The 24492-nt window shown below is 41.3% G+C and overlaps 1 protein-coding gene across 1 annotated transcript in view; it reads right to left on the bottom strand.

Moving 5' to 3' along the window:
* LOC132400884 (uncharacterized) overlaps window positions 1–24492 on the bottom strand; it is an 85585-nt gene that overhangs the window by 35651 nt on the left and 25442 nt on the right. The window contains exons 7-14 of the mRNA XM_059982389.1: window positions 23811–23971; window positions 17726–17872; window positions 9330–9432; window positions 8403–8531; window positions 7627–7806; window positions 7055–7305; window positions 4319–5482; window positions 1896–2007 (exon numbers count right to left, since the gene is read on the bottom strand). Coding sequence (XP_059838372.1) covers window positions 1896–2007; window positions 4319–5482; window positions 7055–7305; window positions 7627–7806; window positions 8403–8531; window positions 9330–9432; window positions 17726–17872; window positions 23811–23971 — 2247 coding nt within the window. The remainder of the gene's footprint in view (window positions 1–1895; window positions 2008–4318; window positions 5483–7054; window positions 7306–7626; window positions 7807–8402; window positions 8532–9329; window positions 9433–17725; window positions 17873–23810; window positions 23972–24492) is intronic.

The following is a 24492-nucleotide window of genomic DNA, read 5'->3' as shown; positions in this document are numbered from 1 at the left end:
TCTATTCTTGCCCTCACTGGCACGTGGCACATGTAGTAATCCAGAGATTACTACCCTTGAAGTCCTGCTGTTTTAGCTTTCTACCTTATTCCCTATATTCTCTCTTCAGGACCACATCCCTTGCCAACCTATGACACTGGTACCTATATGTACCACCACTTCCAGCTGGTCACCCTACCTCTTTAAATGCTGAGAACCAAATCAGAGATGTCCCTGATCCAGGCACCTGGGAGGCAATATGTCATCTCTTTCACATCCACAGAATCTCTTGCCTGTTCGTCTAACTAGTGAATTCCCTTTAACTACCATTTCACTCTTCTCCCCACATCTCTTCTGTGCCAGAGCCAGACTGCTGGTTGCTGCAGCTTTCCCTTGGCAGATCATCCCCCACAACAGTATTTAAAATGGTATACTTATTATTGAGGGGAGCAGCCACAAATTCACTTGTCATTTGCCAAGTGAAGGAATTTCTAATTTCAATCCCGAGTGGCTGATCCCATACACTAAGTCCACACGACTCAGGAGCAGATCTCGGCCACCTGGCTTGGGTCTGCTGTGCCAATTTATTTTTCCTCTCAACCCCATTCTCCTCCCTTCTCCCCATAACCTTTGATCCCTTATTAATCAAGAATCTATCAACCTTTGCTTTAAATACATCCAATGACTTGGCCACCATAGCCATATGTGGCAATGAATTCTAGAATCACCACCCTCTGAGTAAAGGAATTCCTCCTCATCTCTGTTCTAAAAGGACATCTTTTAATTATGAGGTTGTGCCCTCTGGTCCTAGACTTGCCCACTACATGAAACATACCTTCCATATTCACTATTGGGATTCTTGGAAGATCACTAATATTGCCTGTACTATCTCTTCAGCTATCCCTTACATAATGGTGGGGTGCAGACCATATGGTCCAGTTGACTTTCTACCTTCAGACCTGTCAGTTTCCCAAGCACCTTCTCCTTATAATAGCGACTACACTAATTTTTGCCTACTGGTTCTCTTGAATTTCTGGCATGTTGCTGATGTCTTCCGGTGAGAACTGACACAAAGTACTTATTCAGTTTGTCCGCCATTTCTTTGCACCCCATTTCTACTTCTCCATCGACATTTTCCAGTGGTCCAGTTTATTCTTTATATATCTGAAAAAAAGTTTTGTTATCCCTTTATATTATTGGTTAGCTTTCCTTCCTATTTCATCTTCGCTTCCCTTGTCGCTTTTTTATTTGCCTTCTATCGGTTAGAAGTTTCCCAATCCTCCAACTTCCCACCAATTTTTGCAGCATGGTATGCCATTTCTTTTGCTTTTATGCCATTTCATTTCTTGTCAGCCACAGGACCCTCATCTTTCCTTTAGAATGGTCCTTCTATGGGAAGAAAGTTTTCCGCATCTTCTGAATTACTCCTGGAAATTCCTGCCATTGCTGTCCTACTAAAATCCTTGCTAGGTTCACCTTCCAATCAACGTTGGCAGCCCTTCTCTCAGGCTTCTGTAGTTATCTTTTAGTTTCTCCTATTCAAACTGCAGGGGGAGTCCTATCAGACCCGGACTGTAGTATAATACCAGCATTTTATTCCATCCTGTTGAGAGTTCACATCTGCAATGCACCCCACTCTCTGAAGCTAAACTCCTGGTGCCCAAATCCCCCAAATTATTCAACAAAGTTGTTGCAATATCCCACAGGTCTGGATGGACACGTACAACACCCTCATTTACCAAACATCATGTGCAATTCCCTCAGAATGGCCCAACACACCCCTGTAATGCCCCTGACACTTATGCCTGTCCAGTCCTCGTCCTTTCTTGATTCTCCTTTCACCTGTGTGTATACGCATACAGTACATGATCAATAAATATCAAGTCTCAATTGCATTCAAGCATTTTACCATTTACCTCCAATATTTTAGCCGTCTTCAGCAGCAGCTTTTCCACATCATCCTGAAGCTTCTCCTGCTCCTCTATGTCCTGGTCAGACGTCTTAGCTTCAGTAAATCCAGTGTGTTTTCTGCACGTGTTAAAGCTCCCATAATTAATGCAAAACAATCCTTAGATTTACAAGTTGTACATTACCGGGGAAAAAATGATCCCACATAAAACAGTCCTACTTATTTTTCTAAAAACATTACCCACAATTTTGAACATTTTTGAATCCATCTCAGATTTATTTTCTTCCTTCACTGCAGTCTAATTTATTAGAATACACCCAACAGACCTGTCCACTAATAGGTTCCTTCACCTTTTGTGTGCATAAACAAGTCTCACTGTGACAAGTACTTCCATTTTCTCTCTCCATTAGTCCAGCCTGACCTGCTGAATATGTCCAACAATCCTGCAATTTGCTATACAAGACAACAAAAGCAGTTTCATCCACTAACCATCCAATTTGACCTGGGCTCACTTCATGATTATCCCCTTTGATTCATCCACCCCTCTACAACTTAAAATTAACTTTACTATTTCTCTTTCCACCTTCTGACAAAGAGTCACTGACACAAACCTTAACTTTGTCTCCCTTTCCACAAAGGAGCCTGACCTAGATTCAAGATTTACACAGCATCAAACCAGAAATGTTGGGCACTTTACTGCTACATAAAAATATTTCACAAATAATCGATGTTAATACATTTCATTCTGACTCTGAACTCATCTGTTGTGTCTTCCTGAGCTTGTCCCATTTACCTACATTTGACCCAGATCTCACTAAAACTTTCCGAGTGTATACCTGCCCAAATGTCCGTAAAATATTAATTAACCCAACTTCCACTCGCAATCTGAACCATCACCTACCACTAAAAAGCTTCTCCTTCAGATCCCCTTCATTTCTAACCTAAAACCTATGCTCTGTAGTTTTTAGAACCCCCTATTCTAAGAAAAGGACTGTGACCATCTTTATCTATACCCCTCATGATTTTTTATAAACTTCTAATGTCATCCTTCAGCCTCATTCCCTTCAGGGAAGAAGTTTATCCAATTTCTCCTTAAATCTCCAATCCCAAGAGCATTCTTGTGAATCCTTTCTTTATTCTTCTTATTGTGAGGAAGACCACAACTGATGTTTTCAGCATGTTTCTGATTTCATTTCAGACTGTCAGCATTTGCAACTCCTTGAATCATTTCTGATTGTCATCTACTTTTTATTTTACAAAAAACAACAACTGCATCACCTCCTGACTAGCACTGCAGATCATCCAATCAGAAAATAGCCTCATCATGGCATGGAACTCCTGTGCATTATTTTCTGGAACGCCACATTAGTATACTAATGCATATCAATGCACTCAAAGAGCAGCTTTTCAAATGCTAAAAGTAACAAATGAACATTTCTTACTTTATTCAACTAAAGTCAGGCCCTCTACCATCAGGCAGGAGGTACTGTGGTATTAAGACAAGAACCGTTAGGATGAGAAACAGCCTCTTCTCCCAGGCAGTAAGGCTACTGCCACCACCCAGGTCTCATCACATATCAAGGGCCAATAGTGTTATACTGTTTACTTTTATAAAATTGCTTCATAAATGCATCTTATTTGTTAATTTATTTGTGTTAATATTTATGCATTGTGTGCGAGTTGTACGTATGTACTGTATTATTTACTTTGGTCTGGAGGAACGTTATTTTGTTTGGCGGTATACATGTATACGAGTTGAATGACAATAAACTGAACTTTAACATTTGAACAATGCCAACAAAACCTAGTAGGTTACATGGTTAGCACAACATTGTGGGCTGAAGGGTCTGTAATGTGCTGTAGATTTCTATGTAAACCACTCAAATAAATTTATCCAAGTGTGTTGAGCACCACATTTCAGGATAGCTGAAATTGCTAAAGGTCTAGAGAAAATTTACTTGGATGATGCTGTTGAGAGAGACAAAGACACAGCAGTTTTCCTCAATGGAAAAGAAACAGCATTAGAGTTTTAAAAGGTCCAAAATAAAACACAAGTTAACATAATTGGCTGCAGAAGCTGAAGCAAGAGATGAAATACTTCTTACACAACTAAAGAGGACTTTAAATATACTGCCTGGAAGGCTGATGGGGAAATTCAGTTTTAATTTACAAGAGTGACAACAATTAACAGCAGTAGGCATTGCAGCACTGTGGGCAAAAAAAAATGAATGGGCTGGATTGGGAAAACTTCCACAGCTCCAGTGGGCCAAGTGTCCTCTATTCTTGTATCCATCATGATTAATCCCTTTCAATCAGGAATGGGAAAATCAGATTGCTTGGCAAATAACAAGAAGCATTCAGTGGTTTTGCAAAGTTTTGTATGGAGTACTTTGACGATGGTCGGAGGAAGAATATATAGCAGTGTCATACCTTTCACTGTCACCCCTTTTGAGTAACATTGCAGATCCACAAAATTCATAATTATCATGGAGAATTTCCAGGTTCTCATTTTCAAGATATTCAACGTTTCTGTCTGGATCCAGATCCTGTTCTTTGAGATACTCTGCATGATTAAATCTCTCACTGGTGCTCACAGCACATTGGTCAACAACAAAAGCTTGTTCCTTTATTGCAGTTAACTTCTCAGAAGGCGTGGCCTCCATCGGGAGCAGTTCATTCAGACTGGGAGTCATGTCACTAAACCCAGTCAACTTTCTCTCTTCATTCTTGTGCACTATATTACAGATTCCACCTGTTACAGGTTCAAAATGTTTTGCCTCCAATGCAGGTTTTTTGGGAGTAATCGTGATCAGATAGGATTTCTCAAGATCCTCAACAGAAAGGCTAACCCAAGGATTCTTGGGCAAGCTAGCTGAACGGCTCACCTTTATCTCAAAGTTTAAAGCATTTGGATTATTCTTTAGTAAGGGCTGTACTTCACTTGATATGGACAATGAATCAGGAAGCCCAAATTCACCAATTGCTTGGCTCTTAGACTCATCTCTATCAAATTTATCCTCTTCATTTAGCTTTGCAGTTTCAACTGCTAGTGATGAGATCAAGGCTCTTTTTAACCCCTGCTCCCTGTTGTCCATTTCATAAATAAATGGTACAGTCTCATAGTTGCAAGTCCCAGTCCCATCAATTCCAGAGTCAAAAGAACTTAAAGAAGGTGGCCTTTTGCTGAGCCCTTTCCCTTCCTGGTTAAAGCGTTCAACACCCATCTCATGAGGGACAGTAAACTGTAACTTCGGGTCATTATGACGACTGTTGAAATAGTTGCCACTCTGTTGAACTGGATCAGTCTTATTAAAATGTTTCTCTGTTGAGGAGTCACACAGCTCAAAGCCAACTTCATGTTTTGGTTTGTGTAAATTTATTTTCGAAGGCTCTTGTTGCACCACATGTTCATTGGCAGCCTTCAAAGCAACTGCAGTACCTCTAGTAATGTCAGTATCAATGGATGAGCTGGCACAAGGAACCAATATCTTTTGTAGTGCCTTTAAGTACAATTCTTGCCACTGAACTGCTTGTTCTAAGTCAATCAGCAGCACTTGCCCTGGAGAAGTCAACAACTTTCTTAAAACTGAGCACCTGTACATGGGAAAGATATAGTAAGAAGATTTTAGAAAATCTCATTAGTTGCATCAATAATACTAAAGAAACATCTTGCCAACAAAAGGTTTTGTTGACCTCTGTTAATCTTCTCAAGGACAAGGCACATAATCACTGATGAAAATCTTAAATGTTTGCCAGTTTAAAAAGCTGAAAGCTCTTTACAAAAGCCCTGTGTAACCACTGATCGAGACACTGAGACCAAACCCCAACTAAAACCTCGTCTATGAAATAATGCCAAGTTGCACTTTGCAATTACTAAAAATGAGCAATGGGAAAACAACAACCACCTTGCACTCGATGTCAGTCAGATGAAGGAATTGATTGTGGACTTCAGGAAGGGGCTGTCAGGGGAACAAGACCAGTCATCATTGAGGGATCAGTGAGTAATTTCATGGATGTCAACATCTCTGAAATGTCTCAACTTATTGATGCAATTATGAAGAAGGCACTCCAGCAACTATATTTCATTAGGAGTTTGTGGGAAATTAGTATGTTATCAAAGACTGAAGCAAATTTGCATTGATGTACCGCGGAGAGCATTCTAACTGCTTGCATCGCCATCTAGAATAGAGGGGTTGATGCACAGAATCAAAAAGCTGCAGAGTTGCAAACTCAACCAGCTCCATCATGGGCACTAGCCTCCCCAGCATAAAGGACACCTTCAAAAGGTGATGCCTGAAAAAAAAAGCAGTATCCATCATTAAGAACTTACCCCTCCACCCTCCACAACCCAGGACATCCCCTCATCTCACTGCTACTCTCAGGAAGTACAAGAGCCCGAAGAAACATATCAACATTTCAGGAAGAGCTTCTGCTTCTCTGCCATCAGATTTCTGAACTGTCCATGAACACTACCTCACTATATTTGTCCTTATTTAATTCATGCTTAAACAAATCAGTTCAGAAAAAAAGTTGTATTTTAACTGCCAAAATGAAATTTAAGCCTGGGACCACTTGCTTGCTTTCAAAAGAACTTCACAGGCAATCTACAGGGACCTGAAGTGTTCTCTCTTGAAGCTTGATGCACCATCGATAACTCTCTGAGACGTGAAGTTGAGATATCAGCTTTTATTGACTGGAAGAAAGAACAAGCAGGAGTTGACCACCATACTACATCCTGGACACTGAGGGCCGGGCTCAGGCCTCAATCGCCTTTATACCGGGGTCTGTGGGAGGAGCCACAGGAGCAGTCAGCAGGGGGCGTGTCCAGACAGGTATATGCAGTTCACCACAAAGCTACTGCCAGGAGACACACTGAATATGCAAAAGGTGGTTTTCTGGATTGAGGAATGCATATTGAGGGGGAAGGATTTGGGGCAAACTTTAATTGCATCCTATGACAAGCTTGCAAAAGGCTGGCTAAAGGCAATAGAGAGCACAAAGGAACTCTCGGCAACAAAGACATTTAACAAACTGAAAAAGGTATTCATAGGTTTTGGAACCTAACTGATTTTATGTTCAATTGGTTGAGTGCAAAATGTGCCCCGTCAAGGTTCCCACTGGGTGAATTACATTAGATTCACCCCTACACTTTGCAGCAACACTTACTGGTGGGACAGCAGCTTTCCCCTCCTCTTGTGAAGTGTGTCTGGAATGCAATCAGCCAAATGTCCGAGCCGAACCAACTCCCCAACAGTTGGAAGAGGAGCTTTAATGAGGAAGCGGTTAACATGATCCCTCCAGCTTGGTTTAAGGCATAGGACTGCCTCGTGACGAAGTCCCAAGTTATGCACCATATGATCACAAACTGCCTCTTTAAAAAAGATGTCTTGCAACAGTAAGTGATACCAACCAGCAACCTGAAAGGAAGAGAGTTTTAAAATTTAGTTCTTTAGTGTTGCTAAATGAACTTAAACAAAAGTCAGCATAATAAAAGTATCAGGATAATGGATTCAATACAAAATAAAATCAGAAGCGAAAAGAAACACTGCATGTGCCCATTAACTTAGATCAACAACTGAAACAACGTGGAACTGAACCATCCCCTCAATTAATTTCTAAAGTGCTTAGCAAAAAGAAATGCAAGTAAAAGCAAAAGAAATACAATTCAGCACATTGTTACACAGCTTGGCATTCGCCACATCCTCCCCAAGGTCTAGCTGGTTTATGAAGCTACCTACTTTTTCAAGAATGTCGTAGAAATCATACACAGCTTTTAAAGTTTGCCGGGGAAGCTCTACAGCTATGTGGAACATGTCTTTCAATCTGCGGAGTTTCTCTTTACAATCTTTTGCCCTTTCTCCAGGTTCCGTTATTTCATCAAAATCCTGCAGTAGGTCCTCACATTCAGCAATCAACTTCTACAAAACATAACAATACAGAATTTACCACCAACTCTATGAAGAAAGCCAAGATTTATTTAAAATACCATAACCATGGAAAATAGGAAGTGTTCTTATTCATTTGCCTTGAAGAGTAATCCTCACTGACTGAATCTCAGATTAATAATTCAAAAGTTGGAGTACCCTGGGAAAGCAACAAAGGAGCAGTGGATTCTGTTGTGCAATTAACCCTAGACAGATCAATGCAATGTAGGTTAGTGCTCAGACATAGATCACTGAAAATTAATACAAATACAGCAAATTGCCCAATTCATCTGAATGTTGGCAAACTCATAAGTGTAATGTCACCCAAAACAACTAGAAATAGTGACATTACACTACCCACTTGTTGAATTCCAAAATAAAATTGAAGGTAGACTACGCAGAGCAGTGTAAAGCTTACATTATATTTAAACACTGATATTTGACAACACTATTTGTATTACGGTTCAATCCTGACACCAGGCAGAATCAGGTTCACTATCACTGTCTTGTCTGTCTTAAAATCTGCTGTTTTGCAGCAGGATAATGACAAGTCATTATAAGAAAAAGACAAACATTTAAAAAAAACTCACCATTGCAGGATTATAAATGGCGACATCATAATCCAATTTTAGAATCTCTGCTTGGCTCAAATTGTTTGCAATTTCTAATTTGTATGAACGAATCTTCCCCATTCCTTCAGAAATAATCAAATCAGTGATCTGAAGGTTAAAAAAGTCAGTTAATAACCCAAAAGCATTGTTTCAATGCACTATGTAGCATTGTGTTGCATGAATTTGTCAAGGATTTAATGTCACATAGTCCACTCTCACAATTTGATGTAACAAGCTCCACATGAACTTAAGTGATAAAGGTTCTCAAATATAGGTAGAAGAGAAAATATGCAGATGCTTCATCCCTCCCCCTCCAAGTTTCACCTATAACCCAGTGGGGTTCTCTCCCCCCTCCCCCCACCTTTTAAAATCTATTCCTCAGCTTTTTTACTTCAGTCCTGCCAAAGGGTTTCAGCCCGCAACATTGACTATACTTTCCCCCCCATAGATGCTGCCTGTCCTGCTGAGTTCCTCCAGCGTTTTGTATGTGCTGCTCTAATATAGGTACACATTTATTTCAAAATGCCAACAATACAGTAAGTACAAACCAATTCAATCCCATTTATAAAATTGAAATGCAAAATTCCTCAAGGTCTTACACAGTAAATGCTTTATTCAGAGAAAATTAATATAGAATCATAGACATTTACAGTCAATTGTTTCACCATGTGTTTATTAGTCTGGCCTCTCACCAGAATTAATTGCTGACCTGAAACTCTTTTTCTCTCTCTTTCTCTATGGATGATGCTTAACCTGGTGAGCCTTCACAACATTTTGTTTTAATTTCATATTTTCAGCTTCTGCAGCACTTTGCTTTCATATTAAACATTACACAAAATCAAAAATTTCAATAAACTTTCAATAAAATACGATTTAATAAAATCATTAAAGCACGAGATGCTTTACCTGCTGAGCCCTTTCCCAGCACCTGATGTTTTTCAGTGAAAGCTGAGCCCTGGTGAGTGTCTGTTGCCATAGCAATTCTACCTTCTTCATAGCTACTCTTATCCTGCCCAAGGCAAGTTAAAACAAGGGTTAATACTGCCATCAGAAATAAAAAAGCCAACCTTACACAAAACAAAATTATGTTCTTCAATAGTGTGTCACAATGATTGAATAGATATAATCCATAAAGAAAGAACATAATGGTAAGACTGCTCTAGCACTGTATGACCAAAGACCAAGATATTGGAAGGTGATGAATGGTCTGGTCTCAGCTTGAAACATCAGCTCTTTATTCTTCTCCACTGATGCTGTCTGGCTTGCTGTGTTCTTAGAGCATGTGCCATTGTGGATTTCGTACATCTGCAGAATCTCTCCTGTTACTGGAAGGCAAGCTCCTCCCATAAGAAAAGATCTGAAAGCTCAAAGACAGGATATATTTTGATTGTTGAGTGGCAAACAGCAAGGCTTTAGCTAGCTTTGAAGAGTGCAATGCAATTACCTATATCTATCCAAGGGCAACACCTCGTTTCAATGCTATAACTTCTGACAGTACATGGTCACAATGAATTGTCAACCTAGAAAGAATTCGTTTTTTTGGAATGGGATTCAAATCCACAGTTTTCTGATCCAAAGTTAGAATATTACCACCAAACCTTGGCTGAAACCTTGTGGAGCTGATGTGCATTTCTAGTTTTGGACTTTCCACCATCTCCAAAAGCTTACTCCAGAGACATTTCCCCAACCTAAATTCAAGATTTCTCAAATGTCTCTCCGCTCACTTCTGCTCTATTTCTAGTGCTGCTGCCATTAGTCCATTCTCCAGTGCACCATTCTCTTCTTTAACTACGAATCTCCTACAAGCTTGGACTAAACATTTGATTAAATTTTCTAACATTTCCTCTGCTCAGGCTCAATTGTATTTTTCTGGAAGCTTTTCTACCTTGAAAAACTCTTATTGTCAATCAGGGCATCATACAAATTGAATTATGGTTTCTAAATTTAAGCCAGACAGTGAAGTAGCAAACAACAGAAGCAGCTTCTGACTTCTGCTCACACTGAAAATCCAGCTGTTCTGCCTATTTCAGTTTTGGATACTTCCCAACTTCCTACCAAATCAAGTCTTTCACAGGTCTGGACTTGCCCCACACCATGCATCATCCTCTGCCAATCAAAAAGCCACTTCTTCTGCTTTAAATGCAGAATAGTCGCCTTTAGGTCTCCATGCCTGCTCTGGAAGTAACTTTGGGTGCTCCCTGGCTATAATAGACAAGGGTGGGTAGTATTAAAAAAAATTAGTCATGCTGTCTGTGCCTAATCATTTCATGCCATTGATGAGCTCAGCAAAGTAGCACAAACACACATGCTCATTGATCTAAGGTGACGAAAGTTAACTTTTGCCTTTGTAAGACTACAGCATTTTTAAAATTATTGGTTCTCAAACTTGTTTTGCTGAGCCTACTTCAGAGAAATGCACAATTTCTGCACCCACTCCACTCTCCACACAAACTAAAGCCTAGTTTCACCCAAAGTTGTCCTAACATTGTTAAATTTACACCAAGGAGACATCCTAGAGTTTGAAATCAATATCTTAGATCAGGGGTGTCAAACTCATTTTAGGTCACGGGCCGGATTGGGCAAAATGCAGCTTCATGCGGGCCGGATCAGTCGGACGCGTGCGAACGCAGCTTTCATTGCCTCCGTTTTTTCAGCCTGTTCTCATGTGTCTCAGTCTCTGCTATAACTACAAAGTGTTTCACTTCACAAATTCGGTTCCTTATGAAGAAGACTGCGGAGCAAGCATTATTTTTATGATTGGTATTAACTTACAATCATAGGCTTCATATCGCCAGGCCATTAATAATTAAAATAATAGATCTATCTAAAATGATCTCGCGGGCCGGATATAATTGCACGCCGGGCCGGATATGGCCCGCGGGCCTTGAGTTTGACACCTATGTCTTAGATCATCAAAGGAAAACAGATAAACCCAAAGAGGTGTAGAATGCATCTGCAAAGTTGCTGTTCAGACTGCCTTCAATACTGTCAGAAACTGGAGTGGACCAGCAAGATGCATGTTACTCAAGACCCATCTGTAACATGGACTGTAGTAGAAAGAGATGTAACCGGTGATCTTATCCTGAAAGCCATTCATGTATAGGTTTTGCACAATATCTGAGCTCAATATCTTCAATAAGATTTAGTTACCATTTATACAAAAAAATCAAGACAATAACATTATAAGGCAAAAATTAAAGCAGGAACTTAAAAGAAGTTCATGTTCTGATCTGATTATCTTTATCATGTGTGGGAGAAAAATGAATCATGAATCTGGGTGAAAGTTTTTTGACAGTAACGGGTGTGCACACATTACTAACATCGACACATTAAAAGCTTTAACTATACAGCTTAATATGGAACTTAAATTGTTCTTACAAAATGGGTGTTTTTACTTGTTATCTAAATTTTATTCTTAAATGTTGGTACTTTGCTCAGAAATACTACAGGTCTTTATTTTAGTGGAGCATTTGACAAGATCTCTCTAGGAAAGCTCATCTAAAAGATGAGGCACCTATTTAAAACAGAGATGCAGAGAAATATCTTTAGCCAGAGGGTGGCGAATATGTTACCACAGACAACAGTGGAGGCCAGGTCATTGTGTGCACTTAAGGCAGAGATACCGTACATTCCGGAGTATAAGCCGATCCCCCCATTTCCAAGGTTAAGAAAAGTGACTTTTTCATGTTACCTTTGTATAAGCCGAAGTTTAGTGTAAACGAGAAACAAGTGAGAGAGTGGAGAAAGGAAAAGGACACGCTGAGGGAAATGCCATAGACGAAATGTGCAAACCATGTGAAAACATGCCAGTGGCCAGAACTGGAAGAAAAAGTTGTAGAGTGGGTGAATCACCAGCGATCGTCTGGATACATTATTACCAGAGAAATGATTCGAGTTCAAGCATTGAAATGGGACGAAAAACACCGGGAGGTCAGCGAAAATTTCAAAGCTACGCGAAGTTGGTGCACCCGATTTATGAATAGACATGATCTTGTGTTGAAACAAAAAACAAAGATTGCTCAAAAACTCCCACGGGGTGCTGTTTACGTTCAAGAACGCTGCCGGTGCTTGAAGTAGGTTAAAGAGGTGTGGCGTCGACGTCCTGAAGGTTTCGGGAAGGAAAAGTTGCTACTTGTCTGGGACATGTTCAAAGCGCGCTTGTCAGGTGAGACAAAAGCAGCATTGAATGCAGTCATCCCCGGTGGTTTGCTGTCTGTGCTCCAGCCACGAGATGCGAGTTTAAACAAACCATTCAAAGAATTCATGCGTCGACAGTGGAACGAATTTGACTTAAAAACAGCCAATAAATATGACCTGTCTTCTGTATATTTGTTTCTCCAAAGTTGGCACCATCTGTATAAAATGATCCCCTAATTTTAGGGCCAAAATTTATACACCAGAATTTATGGTAGGTTCTCGAATGGACATGTCATCAAAGGTTATGGGGAGAAGGCCAGAGAATGGGATTTGGGGGGGGGGGGGGGGTGCAGAAGGATCAGCCACGATTGAATGGTGGAGCAGACTCAATGGGCCAAATGGCCTAATTCGTCTTCTGTGTATTATAACAAAGTCAAAATAATGAGTTCAGTGATGACTGCACACCATTCTGGAAAAAAAAAATTGAAATATTTATAAACAGATTATGATTGTATAGCCTCCTACTAACATCACATTCATGCCAGTTCAGTTTTCTTCAAACTACTCCATCAGTATTAGGTCTGCTGGCTCATCCTCAACTTTGCTGTTCACTAACTCAGGAATTTCTGTCTCCTACTCAATTCCCCTTTCACTCCAGCAGCTTATTCACCCGACCCTGCTCATTCTACATTCATCCATCTCCTTTCAATGGATTATTGTTCTCTTCACAACTTGGGTCAAAAGGTTCAGAGGGCTGGCAACACTCAACTGAACAAGTTCCCTTTTGAAGTTAGACTTCATGCCAAACATCCAAACTTCTTAGGCATTTCAGTAAGCAGAATCTCTTTTGATGCTGGAACACAAACTGGAGACAAAAGGGACTGCGAGTGCTGTAATCTGGAACCGTAAACAACCCGCTGGAGAAACTTGGCACATCGAGCAGCATCTGTGGGAGGAAGGAACATGTCAACAGTTCAGGTCAAAATCATACATCAGATACAACCTGAAATGTCAACAAATTTGGTCAGCAGAGAGATGCCGTCCAAAGCACCAAGTTCCTCCAGAAGACTGTTTATGGACAAAAACAGAAGCCCGTTACCATTTTGAAATTGGAGCCTGAAGATGTAGCATATGACAGTTACACAGAGAACAAAATACCCACACTTGGTCTCTGAAGTCTAGCTGCTCACTCACTCCTCCATATAACCTTATATAACCACAGCACAGAAACAGGCCATCTTGGCCCTTCTAGCCCGTGCCGAACGCTTACTCACACCCAGTTCCACTGGCCCGCACTCAGCCCATAACCCTCCATTCTTTTCCTGTCCATATACCTATCCAATTTTACTTTAAATGACAATACCGAACCTATAATTCCAATAATTCAACTGAAAAGTTCTCATCCTCTCCTCCTTACCTCAGTAACCTCTAGCTCTGCCCTCAAACATGGGTTTTGTCCTACTATATGCAGCTCCTAAGGCCATCTTCCCCTCTCTACACCTAAAAAGTGAATATCCTTATCCAAATGTCTTGTTCCTTGACAATGTCGTTGTGAATCACTATTTTATGACAAGAGTATCATCTAAATCAACTGTTATCCTTTTATTAGTTTTAATACACAAGTACAAATGAAAATATTTCATTCATAACAACTGTCACCTTTGTCCCACATTCTTGCTGAATCCCTGTCAGTTTTCTCCTGTCAAAATCTTTATTCATGCTCACATTAGATCCCAAACTATCCCATAATACCTCTGAATCCACTCCCATTTTGCCCCCAGCATTTACTGAGCTCATCAAGAACTCTCTCCCTTATACCCAAGCTCACAATGACATTGCTCACATTCATTATAGCTTGACATGTACATTGGCTTCTGACCAGCAATACTTATTTGAAAAATCTAACTTTGTTCAAACCCTTCTAAAAGGGGAATTGCTGTGTTCCCCAATTCCATCCCCATTCTGCCCATCACTCTGCCTGTTCTCCATCTCCCTCTGGTGCTCCCTTCCCCCTTTCTTTCTCTCTAGGCCTCCTGTCCCATGATCCTTTCCCTTTTCCAGCTCTGTATCCTTTTTGCCAATCACCTTTCTGGCTCTCAGCTTCATCCCACCCCCTCCAGTCTTCTCCTATCATCTTGCATTTTCCCCTCCCCCTCCTACTTTCAAATCTCTTACTATCTTTCCTTTCAGTTAGTCCTGACGAAACGTCTTGGCCCGAAACGTCGACAGTGCTTCTCCTTATAAATGCTGCCTGGCCTGCTGAGTTCCACCAGCATTTTGTGTATGTCCCATTCTTAGAGGCCTTGTTTTGTAAGGCTTTTTTCCTACATTAAGTGTGAAACAGAAAATGCAACCAGTCAGTTTTGCTGAGGTGGCATTTACATGGTGATATATTCATTTCCCTACAACTTCTGATTTGTGAAGCAAAATTCCAGGTTCCTTATATACACAGAACCTGAAGTTAGCCCAATTTTGTTTGACTGATTAGCACAATGACTGCTGACAGTTTTACATTGAGATCCACTCACATTAATCTTTAGGCTTCAACCAACCTATCTTTGCCCCTTTACTGTGAAGAGAGAAGTGGATGCTAATTAAAACTTGCAAATGAACGTCCAAAGTGGAATAAAACAATTCAGATTATTCATCCAGGCTGCTCAGCAATGGTTGTTAATTAACATTACTACACCGCTATTAAATTCCATATGTGAAAGAAACAATTGCTAATAAACATACCATGAGTCCACACTCAGGTTGGAGGAGCAGTACCTCATTCTGTCAGGGTAGCTTCCAACCTGATGGCATGAACAGCGCTTTCTCTTAACAACTGGTAATATCTCCTCTTCCTGTCTTTTCCCATTCCCTATTCTGACTTCCCTCTTACTTCTTCATCACTTGCCGATCACATCCCTCTGGTACCCCTCCTCCTCCACCTCTTTCTCCCGTGGTCCACTCACCCCTCCTATCAGATTACTCCTCCTTCAACCCTTTACTTCTTACCACCCTCCACCTTCTCACTTACCCTCCCTCCACCATTCACCTGGTTTCATCATCTACACCTGCCACCTCTCGTCTCTCCACTTGCTAACTCTGGCTTCTGCTCCCCCTTTTTCCAGTTCTCATGAAGGAACTCAGCTTGAAGCATCAAAACTGTTTATTTTTCTCTATAGATGCTGCCTGACCTGCTGAATTCCTCCAGCATTTTGTGTGGGTTGCTCTGATTTCAGCATTTCTTGTTAAGCTTATGCTAATAATCCTATTAATTTTGATTTTAACTCAAGCTGATTCAAACAGAAAAAAAATACAAATTTTAAAACCCAATATGGAACATGATCTATTTTGATATAGAGTAAGGCAACATGTCCGTACGTTCCAACATCCGAGTCCAGGAGCAGAGCCATGGTCTTTCGAGACCAACGGATGCCACACGAAAAGGCAACATGGTAGTGTAGTGGTTAGCACAATGTTTTACACTTCAGGCTACCTGTGTTCCTTTCTGGTCACTGCCGGTAAGAGATTTTTGCATTCTTCCTGTGACCATAAGACACGGGAGGCAGAATCAGGCCATTCTGCCCATCAAAAATGCTCAGCCATTCCATCATGGCTGATCCCAGATCCCACTCTATTCCATACACCTGTCTCTCGTCATATTCTTTGATGTCCTGACTGATCAGGAAATGATTAACTTCTGCCTTAAATATGTGCACAGACCTGGCCTCCACCGCAGTCTGGGGCAGAGCATTCCACAGATGTACTACTCTCCGGCTAAAAAAACAACATAGGAAACTTTTTGTCCATATCCACCCCATCTAGTCCTTTCAACCACATACATTTCCTCCAGGTGCTTTTGCTTCCTCCCAGAATCCAAAATCATACCGGTTGTTGGTTAATTGTTCATTGTAAATTGTCCTTATCAAGCTGGACTTATTCCATAATGTATCCCAATTTTTTTTTTAAAAATTGAAGATCTTACTGAAAATGTTGTACCAATAACAGTTATGGCTGCACTAAAATGCAAAATATTAGCATAGTGAGATGGGAGGATTAATGAAGAGATTGCATAATTGGATCTCTCAGTTATCAGAATGCCTGATACTGCATCATCTGAATATCAGCTCTCTTGGAATGATTTGAATCATTGGGTATTTTTTCACCTAAGCCAAAGAATCCTTTCCTGTGCCTCATTTAAAGAGCATTTTTTCCCTCCACACCTGTCTTTTATTCTAAACATTCAATAAGTGTTTTATAACTGCACCACCCTCTCTCACTGACCTTCTGACTTTACCTATACTTCTCCTCTTTCAGACATAAATCACTTGACATCAGTAAAAACTTCATATATCAAGGCAACATTTTTATCAAAATGGCAATTAGATAAATTTGGATTTCTTGTAACAAAGCAGGTTAAAGCAGATGATTACACTTTCATTATATTTGATGAACATTGCAGATAGATGGCACTGCCCCATTATAGGCTTATAAAACATTAAACATTTAATTAATTTCAAACCACTTGAAATCACTACATTTTTATAAAAATGAAGCAATTATAAGTACAACAGATCTTGACATTATGTTGTGTGTCCACAACAAAAGTACTGTTTCAGAACAGGACAATATATTCAGGACTCAGGACGATAATAGAACACAGAACAGTACAGCATAGTACAGGCCCATCAGCCCACAATGTTGTGGCGACTCTTAAAGCCTGCCTCTCATATAACCCCCCAACTGCATCATTTCCTTGTGGAAGCTTTTCTCACCCCTGCAGTTGATGGATTCTGCCCATTTTACAACTATCCATTCCTGACAAAAGCCATCTTCTTAATTTTTAGTTAATATTTCAGGACGTACTCTTTTATTGTACATTCCCAGAGTATACACCAATTAGTAGCTCTGAACTAGCTGTCCTAGAACTTGCTTTCAGAAGATCATGTTACAGCTAGAATAACTAAGGATCTGTAATTATAGATACATGTGCACATTTTTTTTTATAAAGCATCCCTGTGCAGAAAACATTCATTGTAGCTTCTGGTAACACAGTAGTCTGGAAATAAACAATGTATGCCAAGATCAAAACATTAAAGGGTTAGCTTAGGAACAGGGCTCAGGGAAAAACAGGGTGCAATAAGCATTGCATAAACTTGATCTAATTGAACACTCACCATTCATTCTTTTTAAGTAAGTCATCAGCTGCCTGATGAAACTGAGTGGACCCACCCATGGCATTAAAGCACGGATCAGATTTGGGATCCTTGAACTTCTCAAGAATCACTTCACACTTTCTCAGTAGATCATCAATTCCCAGATCCCTAAAAAGAAGAGCAAGGACAAATTTCACAATTCATTAAACATATAACTGGTCAAACAAAATCGTGGTAATGACTAAAAGTATTGCACCAGAAAACTTAGATACACAACAGTTGCTATCAGGTGATAGTAACCCTTAACCACTAACCTATTAAGAAATTCCAGTTCAGTGTCTCTTCCATATAGTCCAGACCTCAGAGGTACTCCCCTCCTTCCAACTTCATTTGAGAATACAAAACAAAAATTCTGGCAAAAGGTTTTTTTTTAAAACAACAAGCTTTAAGCGAGACTTGTTTTATACTGTACACAATAGTGTATTTTATTTTGCATTTAAAAATAAAGACAAAAACCAACACTAATGGGGCTGCAGTTGAGAGGGTGAGTAGTTTCAAGTTCCTCAGTATACACAGAACCGGAGAGCTCACCTGGACTGTACACACCAGCTATGTGGCAAAAAAAAAAGCACAACAGCATCTCTTCCACCTCAGGCAACACAAAGAATTCCTCGATTGCTCAAGATCTGCTACAGGGGCACCATTGAGAGCATCCTGACTGGCTGTATCACCACCTGGTACAGGAACTGCACCAGCTGTGATCGCTGGGCACTGCAGGGAGTGGTACGGACAGCACAGCACATCTGTGGATGTGAACTTCCCTCCATTGAGGACATTTGAGGACATTCAGCAGGTGCAGAAAGAAGGCCTGGAAGGTCATCGGGGTCACCAGTCACCCTGACCATAAACTGTTTCTGCTGCTTCCGTCTGGCAAATGGTAACGCAGCGTTAAATCCAGGAGCAATGGGATATAGGACAGCTTCTTTCTACAAGCCATTAGACTAATAAATTCACATGCCTATACACTGCAACAGAGTCATAACACCAAAGTTTTTTTCTCCCTCATGTTGTGGGATGGATGTAAGATTTAAATTAATTCTGAATTCCAATTCTAAGGGCCTATTTTATACTCTATCTCAATAAATAAATGAGGGAAACTAAAAATTCTGATAAATCCTTAGTGGTTTAATTAGATCATGAATTCATTGCCAGTTGAGGGATTTACATAATAAACTTGATTACTAGTTTTTACTTTCGTCCTTATCTACTTCTGCTGCTCCCACTGTACAATAAGAACAAAGCTTGAGCACAGAAAAACGCATGCAGCTAGAACTGCAAAGTGGCTTCTCAGAGCTTGGAATACCCAGCTGCCCTTGATAAATGCACTGCTGGCAGAATTCTCTGACACTCTAGTTAACATGGTGCTGTTGGAGATATTTTAATGTTATTCCCCCTATAAAAGTGATTCTGCAGCTGTCAACAGTGGCAGTTCCACTGGGACACAACACCTGAGAAAGTTGCAAGACGTGGCCCAATTAACCAAATAATCCACATTGCCTGAAGTAAGATCAAGTCCAAACCAATTACTGGCACCAGGCTGCACCCTGATGACATCTCAGAATAGGAATTTGTTCTTACTAAATATGCACTAAACTTGTTCTACTTATCATTTAATGTCAACAATTAGTTACATTATGTGGTAACATCTCTGCTAACACACCTCAAGGATGTGTGTTTACCTCATTGTCTCACTCCCTCTACAGTCATGACTGTGTGGCTAAGTGCAGCTCAAATAGCACCTACCACTTCAGAGATGACACCACCCCTGTTGGTGAAACCTCAGATAGCAACAATGAGAAATCAACACTGTGATAATCAACACACACAAAATGCTGGTGGAACGCAGCAGGCCAAGCAGCATCTATAGGGAGAAGCTCTGTCGACGTTTCGGGCCGAGACCCTTCGTCAGGACTAACTGAAAGGAAAGATAGTAAGAGATTTGAAAGTAGTGGGGGAAAAGGGGAAATGCGAAATGATAGAAGACCGGAGGGGGTGGGATGAAGCTAAGAGCTGGAAACGTGATTGGCGAAAGTGATACAGAGCTAAAGAAGGGAAAGGATCATGGGACGGGAGGCCTCGGGAGAAAGAAAGGGGGAGGGAGGAAGCATCAGAGGGAGATGGAGAACAGGCAGAGTGATGGGCAGAGAGAGAGGAAAAAACAAACAACTAAATATGTCAGGGATGGGGTAAGAAGGGGAGGAGGGGCATTAACGAAAGTTAGAGAAGTCAATGTTCATGCCATCAGGTTGGAGGCTACCCAGCCGGTATATAAGGTGTTGTTCCTTCAACCTGAGTTTGGATTCATTTTGACGGTAGAGGAGGCCATGGATAGACATATCAGAATGGGAATGGGACGTGGAATTAAAATGTGTGGCCACTGGGAGATCCTGCTTTCTCTGGCGGACCGAGCGTAAGTGTTCAGCAAAACAGTCTCCCAGTCTGTGTCAGGTCTCACCAATATATAGAAGGCCACACCAGGAGCACTGGACGCAGTATACCACACCAGCCGACTCACAGGTGAAGTGTCGCCTCACCTGGAAGGACTGTCTGGGGCCCTGAATGGTGGTGAGGGAGGAAGCGCAAGGACAGGTGTAGCACTTGTTCCGCTTACAAGGATAAGTGCCAGGAGGGAGATTGGTGGGAAGGGATTGGGGGGGCGAGGGGGAGACGAGTGGACAAAGGAGTCGTGTTTCAAACTCATCTCTCCCATTTCCCGCACATCTGCCCTCACCCCATCCGCTCACCACCCCACTTGGGATAGGGTTCCCCTTGTCCTCACCTATAACTCCACCAGCCTCCAGGTCCAATGTATAATTCTCCGTAACTTCCGCCACCTCCAATGGTATCCCACTACCATGCACATCTTTCCCTCCCCCTCCTTTTGCTTTCCGCAGGGATCGCTCCCTACGCGACTCCCTTGTCCACTCGTCCCCCCCATATCCCTTCCCACCGATCTCCCTCCTGGCACTTATCCTTGTAAGCGGAACAAGTGCTACACCTGCCCTTACACTTCCTCCCTCACCACTATTCAGGGCCCCAGACAGTCCTTCCAGGTGAGGCGACACTTCACCTGTGCGTCGGCTGGTGAGGTATACTGTATCCGGTGCTCCCGGTGTGGCCTTTTATATATTGGTGAGACCCATCGCAGACTGGGAGACCGATTCACTTATCACCTACGCTCGGTCCGCCAGAGAAAGCAGGATCTCCAAGTGGCCACACATTTTAATTCCACATCCCATTCCCATTCTGATATGTCTATCCATGGCCTCCTCTACCGTCAAAATGAATCCAAACTCAGGTTGGAGGAACAACACCTTATATACCGGCTGGGTAGCCTCCAACCTGATGGCATGAACATTGACTTCTCTAACTTCTGGTAATGCCCCTCCTCTCCTTCTTACCCCATCCCTGACATATTTGGTTGGTTGTTTTTTCCTCTCTCTCTGCCCATCACTCTGCCTGTTCTCCATCTCCCTCTGGTGCTTTCCTCCCCTCCCCCTTTCTTTCTCCCGAGGCCTCCCATCCCATGATCCTTTCCCTTCTCCAGCTCTGTATCACTTTCGCCAATCACCTTTCCAGCTCTTAGCTTCATCCCACCCCCTCCGGTCTTCTCCTATCATTTTGCATTCCCCCCTCCCCCCACTTTCAAATCTCTTACTATCTTTCCTTCCAGTTAGTCCTGACGAAGGGTCTCGGCCCGAAACGTCGACAGTGCTTCTCCTCATAGATGCTGCCTGGCCTGCTGTGTTCCACCAGCATTTTGTGTGTGTTGTTTAAATTTCCAGCATCTACAGATTTCCTCGTGTTTGCACTGTGATAATCAGCTAGTTGAGTGGTGTCACAACAATAACCTCATACTTGATGCCAGCAGGACCAAGTTGATCGTGAAGTTCAGGAAGGGCAGTCTGGAGAAAATGCACAAATCCTCATTGAGGGATCAGCAATGGAAAGGGTGGGCAGCCTCAAGTTCCTGGCTGTTAACATCTTGGAGGAGCTTCCCTGAGCCCAACACAATGCAATCATGAAGAAAGCACAGCAGTGTCTCAAATTCATTTGGAGTTTGAAGAGAGTTGGTATGTCAAAGACATGTTGGAAATTTCTACAGTTGTAGTGGAGAGGTGGCATCCGTCACTAAGGACCTTCACCTAACAGGACATACCCACTCCTCATTACTACCAACAGGAAAGGGATAAAGACCGTCACTCAATGATCAGAAACAGCTTCATCTCCTCTGCTATCAGATTTCTGAACGGTCTATGAACTAATTCTGCACTATTTATTTGTTAATTTAGAATATCTTTATCTCTTTGTACCGTTCTGCTGCCACAAAACACCAAATTTCACATAAGATAGTGATGAAAGTCTGATTCTAATTGTTCTACTCCCACATAAACTCATCTTCTTTGACTTCAGTTTCCACACTCTCATACCACTAGGACAGTCAAGGATCCTGCTGTAAGGAACGGCTCAGTTACATGGACATATCATAGCTTTGAAAATCCTATAGGTAACAGGTACATCCCAGTCCATCACAGGTAAAACCCTCCCCACCACTGAGCACAGCTACATGGAACGCTGTCGCAGGAAAGCAGCATCCATCATCAAGAACCCCCCACTACCCAGGCTATGCTCTCTTCTTGCTGCTGCTATCAGGAAGGTAGAGGAGTCTCAGGACCCACACAAGGTTCAGGAAGAGTTATTACCCTTTAGCCATCAGGCTTTCAAACCATGGGGATAACTTCATTCAACATCACTGTTTCCACAACCTAAAGACTCACTTTCAAGGACTCATCTCAGGTTCGATATTTATTGCTGATTTAGTTATTGTTATTTTCTTTTTGTATTTGCACCATTCGTAATCTTGTGGACACTGGCTGTTTGCCCCTCCTGTTGAGTGCGATCTTACATTGATTTTTATTGTGTTTCTTGGATTTACTGTGTACAGCCACAAGAAAGTGAATCTCAGGGCTGTATTTGGTGACATGCATGTATTTTCTTTGATCACCATTAGAGCCACAAGTAAAAGCTCAAACAATGAAAAATTAGGAGGCTGATCCCGGGTTGCAATGACCAGAGAAACCTGGCAGGCTTCAGCATTCTGCCAGATGAGGTGCGTGAGTGAACCTTCAGAGAGGCTTAAACAAAAATCCTTGTGTTAAATTGGCCAGACCCTACCTTTCCTTCCTCTGCCGCTGGCTGTGCAGAAGACTGACCATTGTTTAAATGTGGATCTTAAATTAAAATTGTAGATACAGCATGTGCGACCTTTGGGGTAATATGGGGCTAAGGTCATCCATTTGTCTTCATGTGCACCATACCAGTAATTCCATCCCAAACCCATCTCTCCCAGCACCAAAACCAGGCATCCTCTCACTAACAAATAACAAAAACATGTGCTTCTCAGGGTGAAATACTCTACATACTTGGAAAGATTGCTAATGAACTGCAGGCCCCATGTTCAGACACATCTCCATTCACACAAGGAATGCCGGAGGAGGGAATTAAAGCAGTATCAACATTTCCCTCCCCAAATCACATTTTTCTCCACTAATTACTTTGTATAGAAGTAGACTAGGGTGACAAATGAAATAACAATTCAGCTATGCTTCACTCAAAAATGCCATTGTTCTTTGCTGATACATCAAGATACAATAATCTTTAACGTTTAAACAGCCTATTGAACTGCCTGCTCTGCAGAATTTTTAAGAATTCTGAGAAAAGCAATGATTTATTTTCCCTGTTAAAAAAAATTATATTATTTAATCATTAACCAATTATGTTTTACTTGGACGGCAACAATGAAGCGTTTCAATGTCTTGTATACACTGTCCATATAAACATTCTGGTGCCTGTGCTTTTGTACTTGTTACACTCTGCAAGTTTCTAAGCACGAAATTAATTTCTTGGATAAATTCCAAGCACATTTTAAAGCTAAATCTCAAAAAATGGTTTATTCCTTTAGAAGCAATGGTGTAAACATAGAATTAATGGTGGTTGCTTAAGCAATAAAATTGATACTAAATGCTAATTAGTGCATGATGCTCACCTTTTCCATACTGCTTGAAGCTCCATGATGTGCTGGCAGCATTGCTCCAATTCCTCAGCTTCTGTAGGCAATGACTGAGGAGACTGCTGCTGGAGGCCTGCTATGTAGCCAGGTAATCTCTGGGCCAAGGTAAAATATTCACGGTTAAAGCCATCAATCTCCTGTAATAAATGCAAACATTAAGTTATGATTTTATCTCAATTAGACCAAACTTCATTCTTTGCCTTGGATTCACACTTCCATTCACATAGGAATGATTTTGGGAAATCCACGCATTTCCTATTCTGCAATAACAACATGTTATTTCTACAAAGTGCCATTCAACAAAAGCAAAGTCTGTGAGTTAACCTAGATATGTTTTGTTTGAAGATTTGTCTTTTCACACAAGAAATCAAAAGAATTTCGAGACTCTTGTGTAGGAAAACAAAATCTACAATCAGCTCTTCCATTCTTACGTCACCTTTCTTTGGCCATGTATTGCTATTCCTTGATTGCTTCTGTGTTAAAACCCTCAAATTTCCCTCCTACCAGCACCATGGAAGCACTCAAGTCATACACAAATGACCTGCAGTGCTTACAACTGTAGGTAACTACATACAAGCTTTAAATGATAGTCTTGCCCCATCTCATGAAGGAACACAACAGTAACAATTTGGAGGCCATTTGGATTAACTGCCTACAA

The sequence above is a fragment of the Hypanus sabinus genome, chromosome 10 (assembly GCF_030144855.1).
Source record: "Hypanus sabinus isolate sHypSab1 chromosome 10, sHypSab1.hap1, whole genome shotgun sequence".
NCBI classification, from domain to species: Eukaryota; Metazoa; Chordata; class Chondrichthyes; order Myliobatiformes; family Dasyatidae; genus Hypanus; species Hypanus sabinus.
Note: the sequence above shows the minus strand (reverse complement) of the source record. Positions and strands in the feature narration are given on the sequence as shown.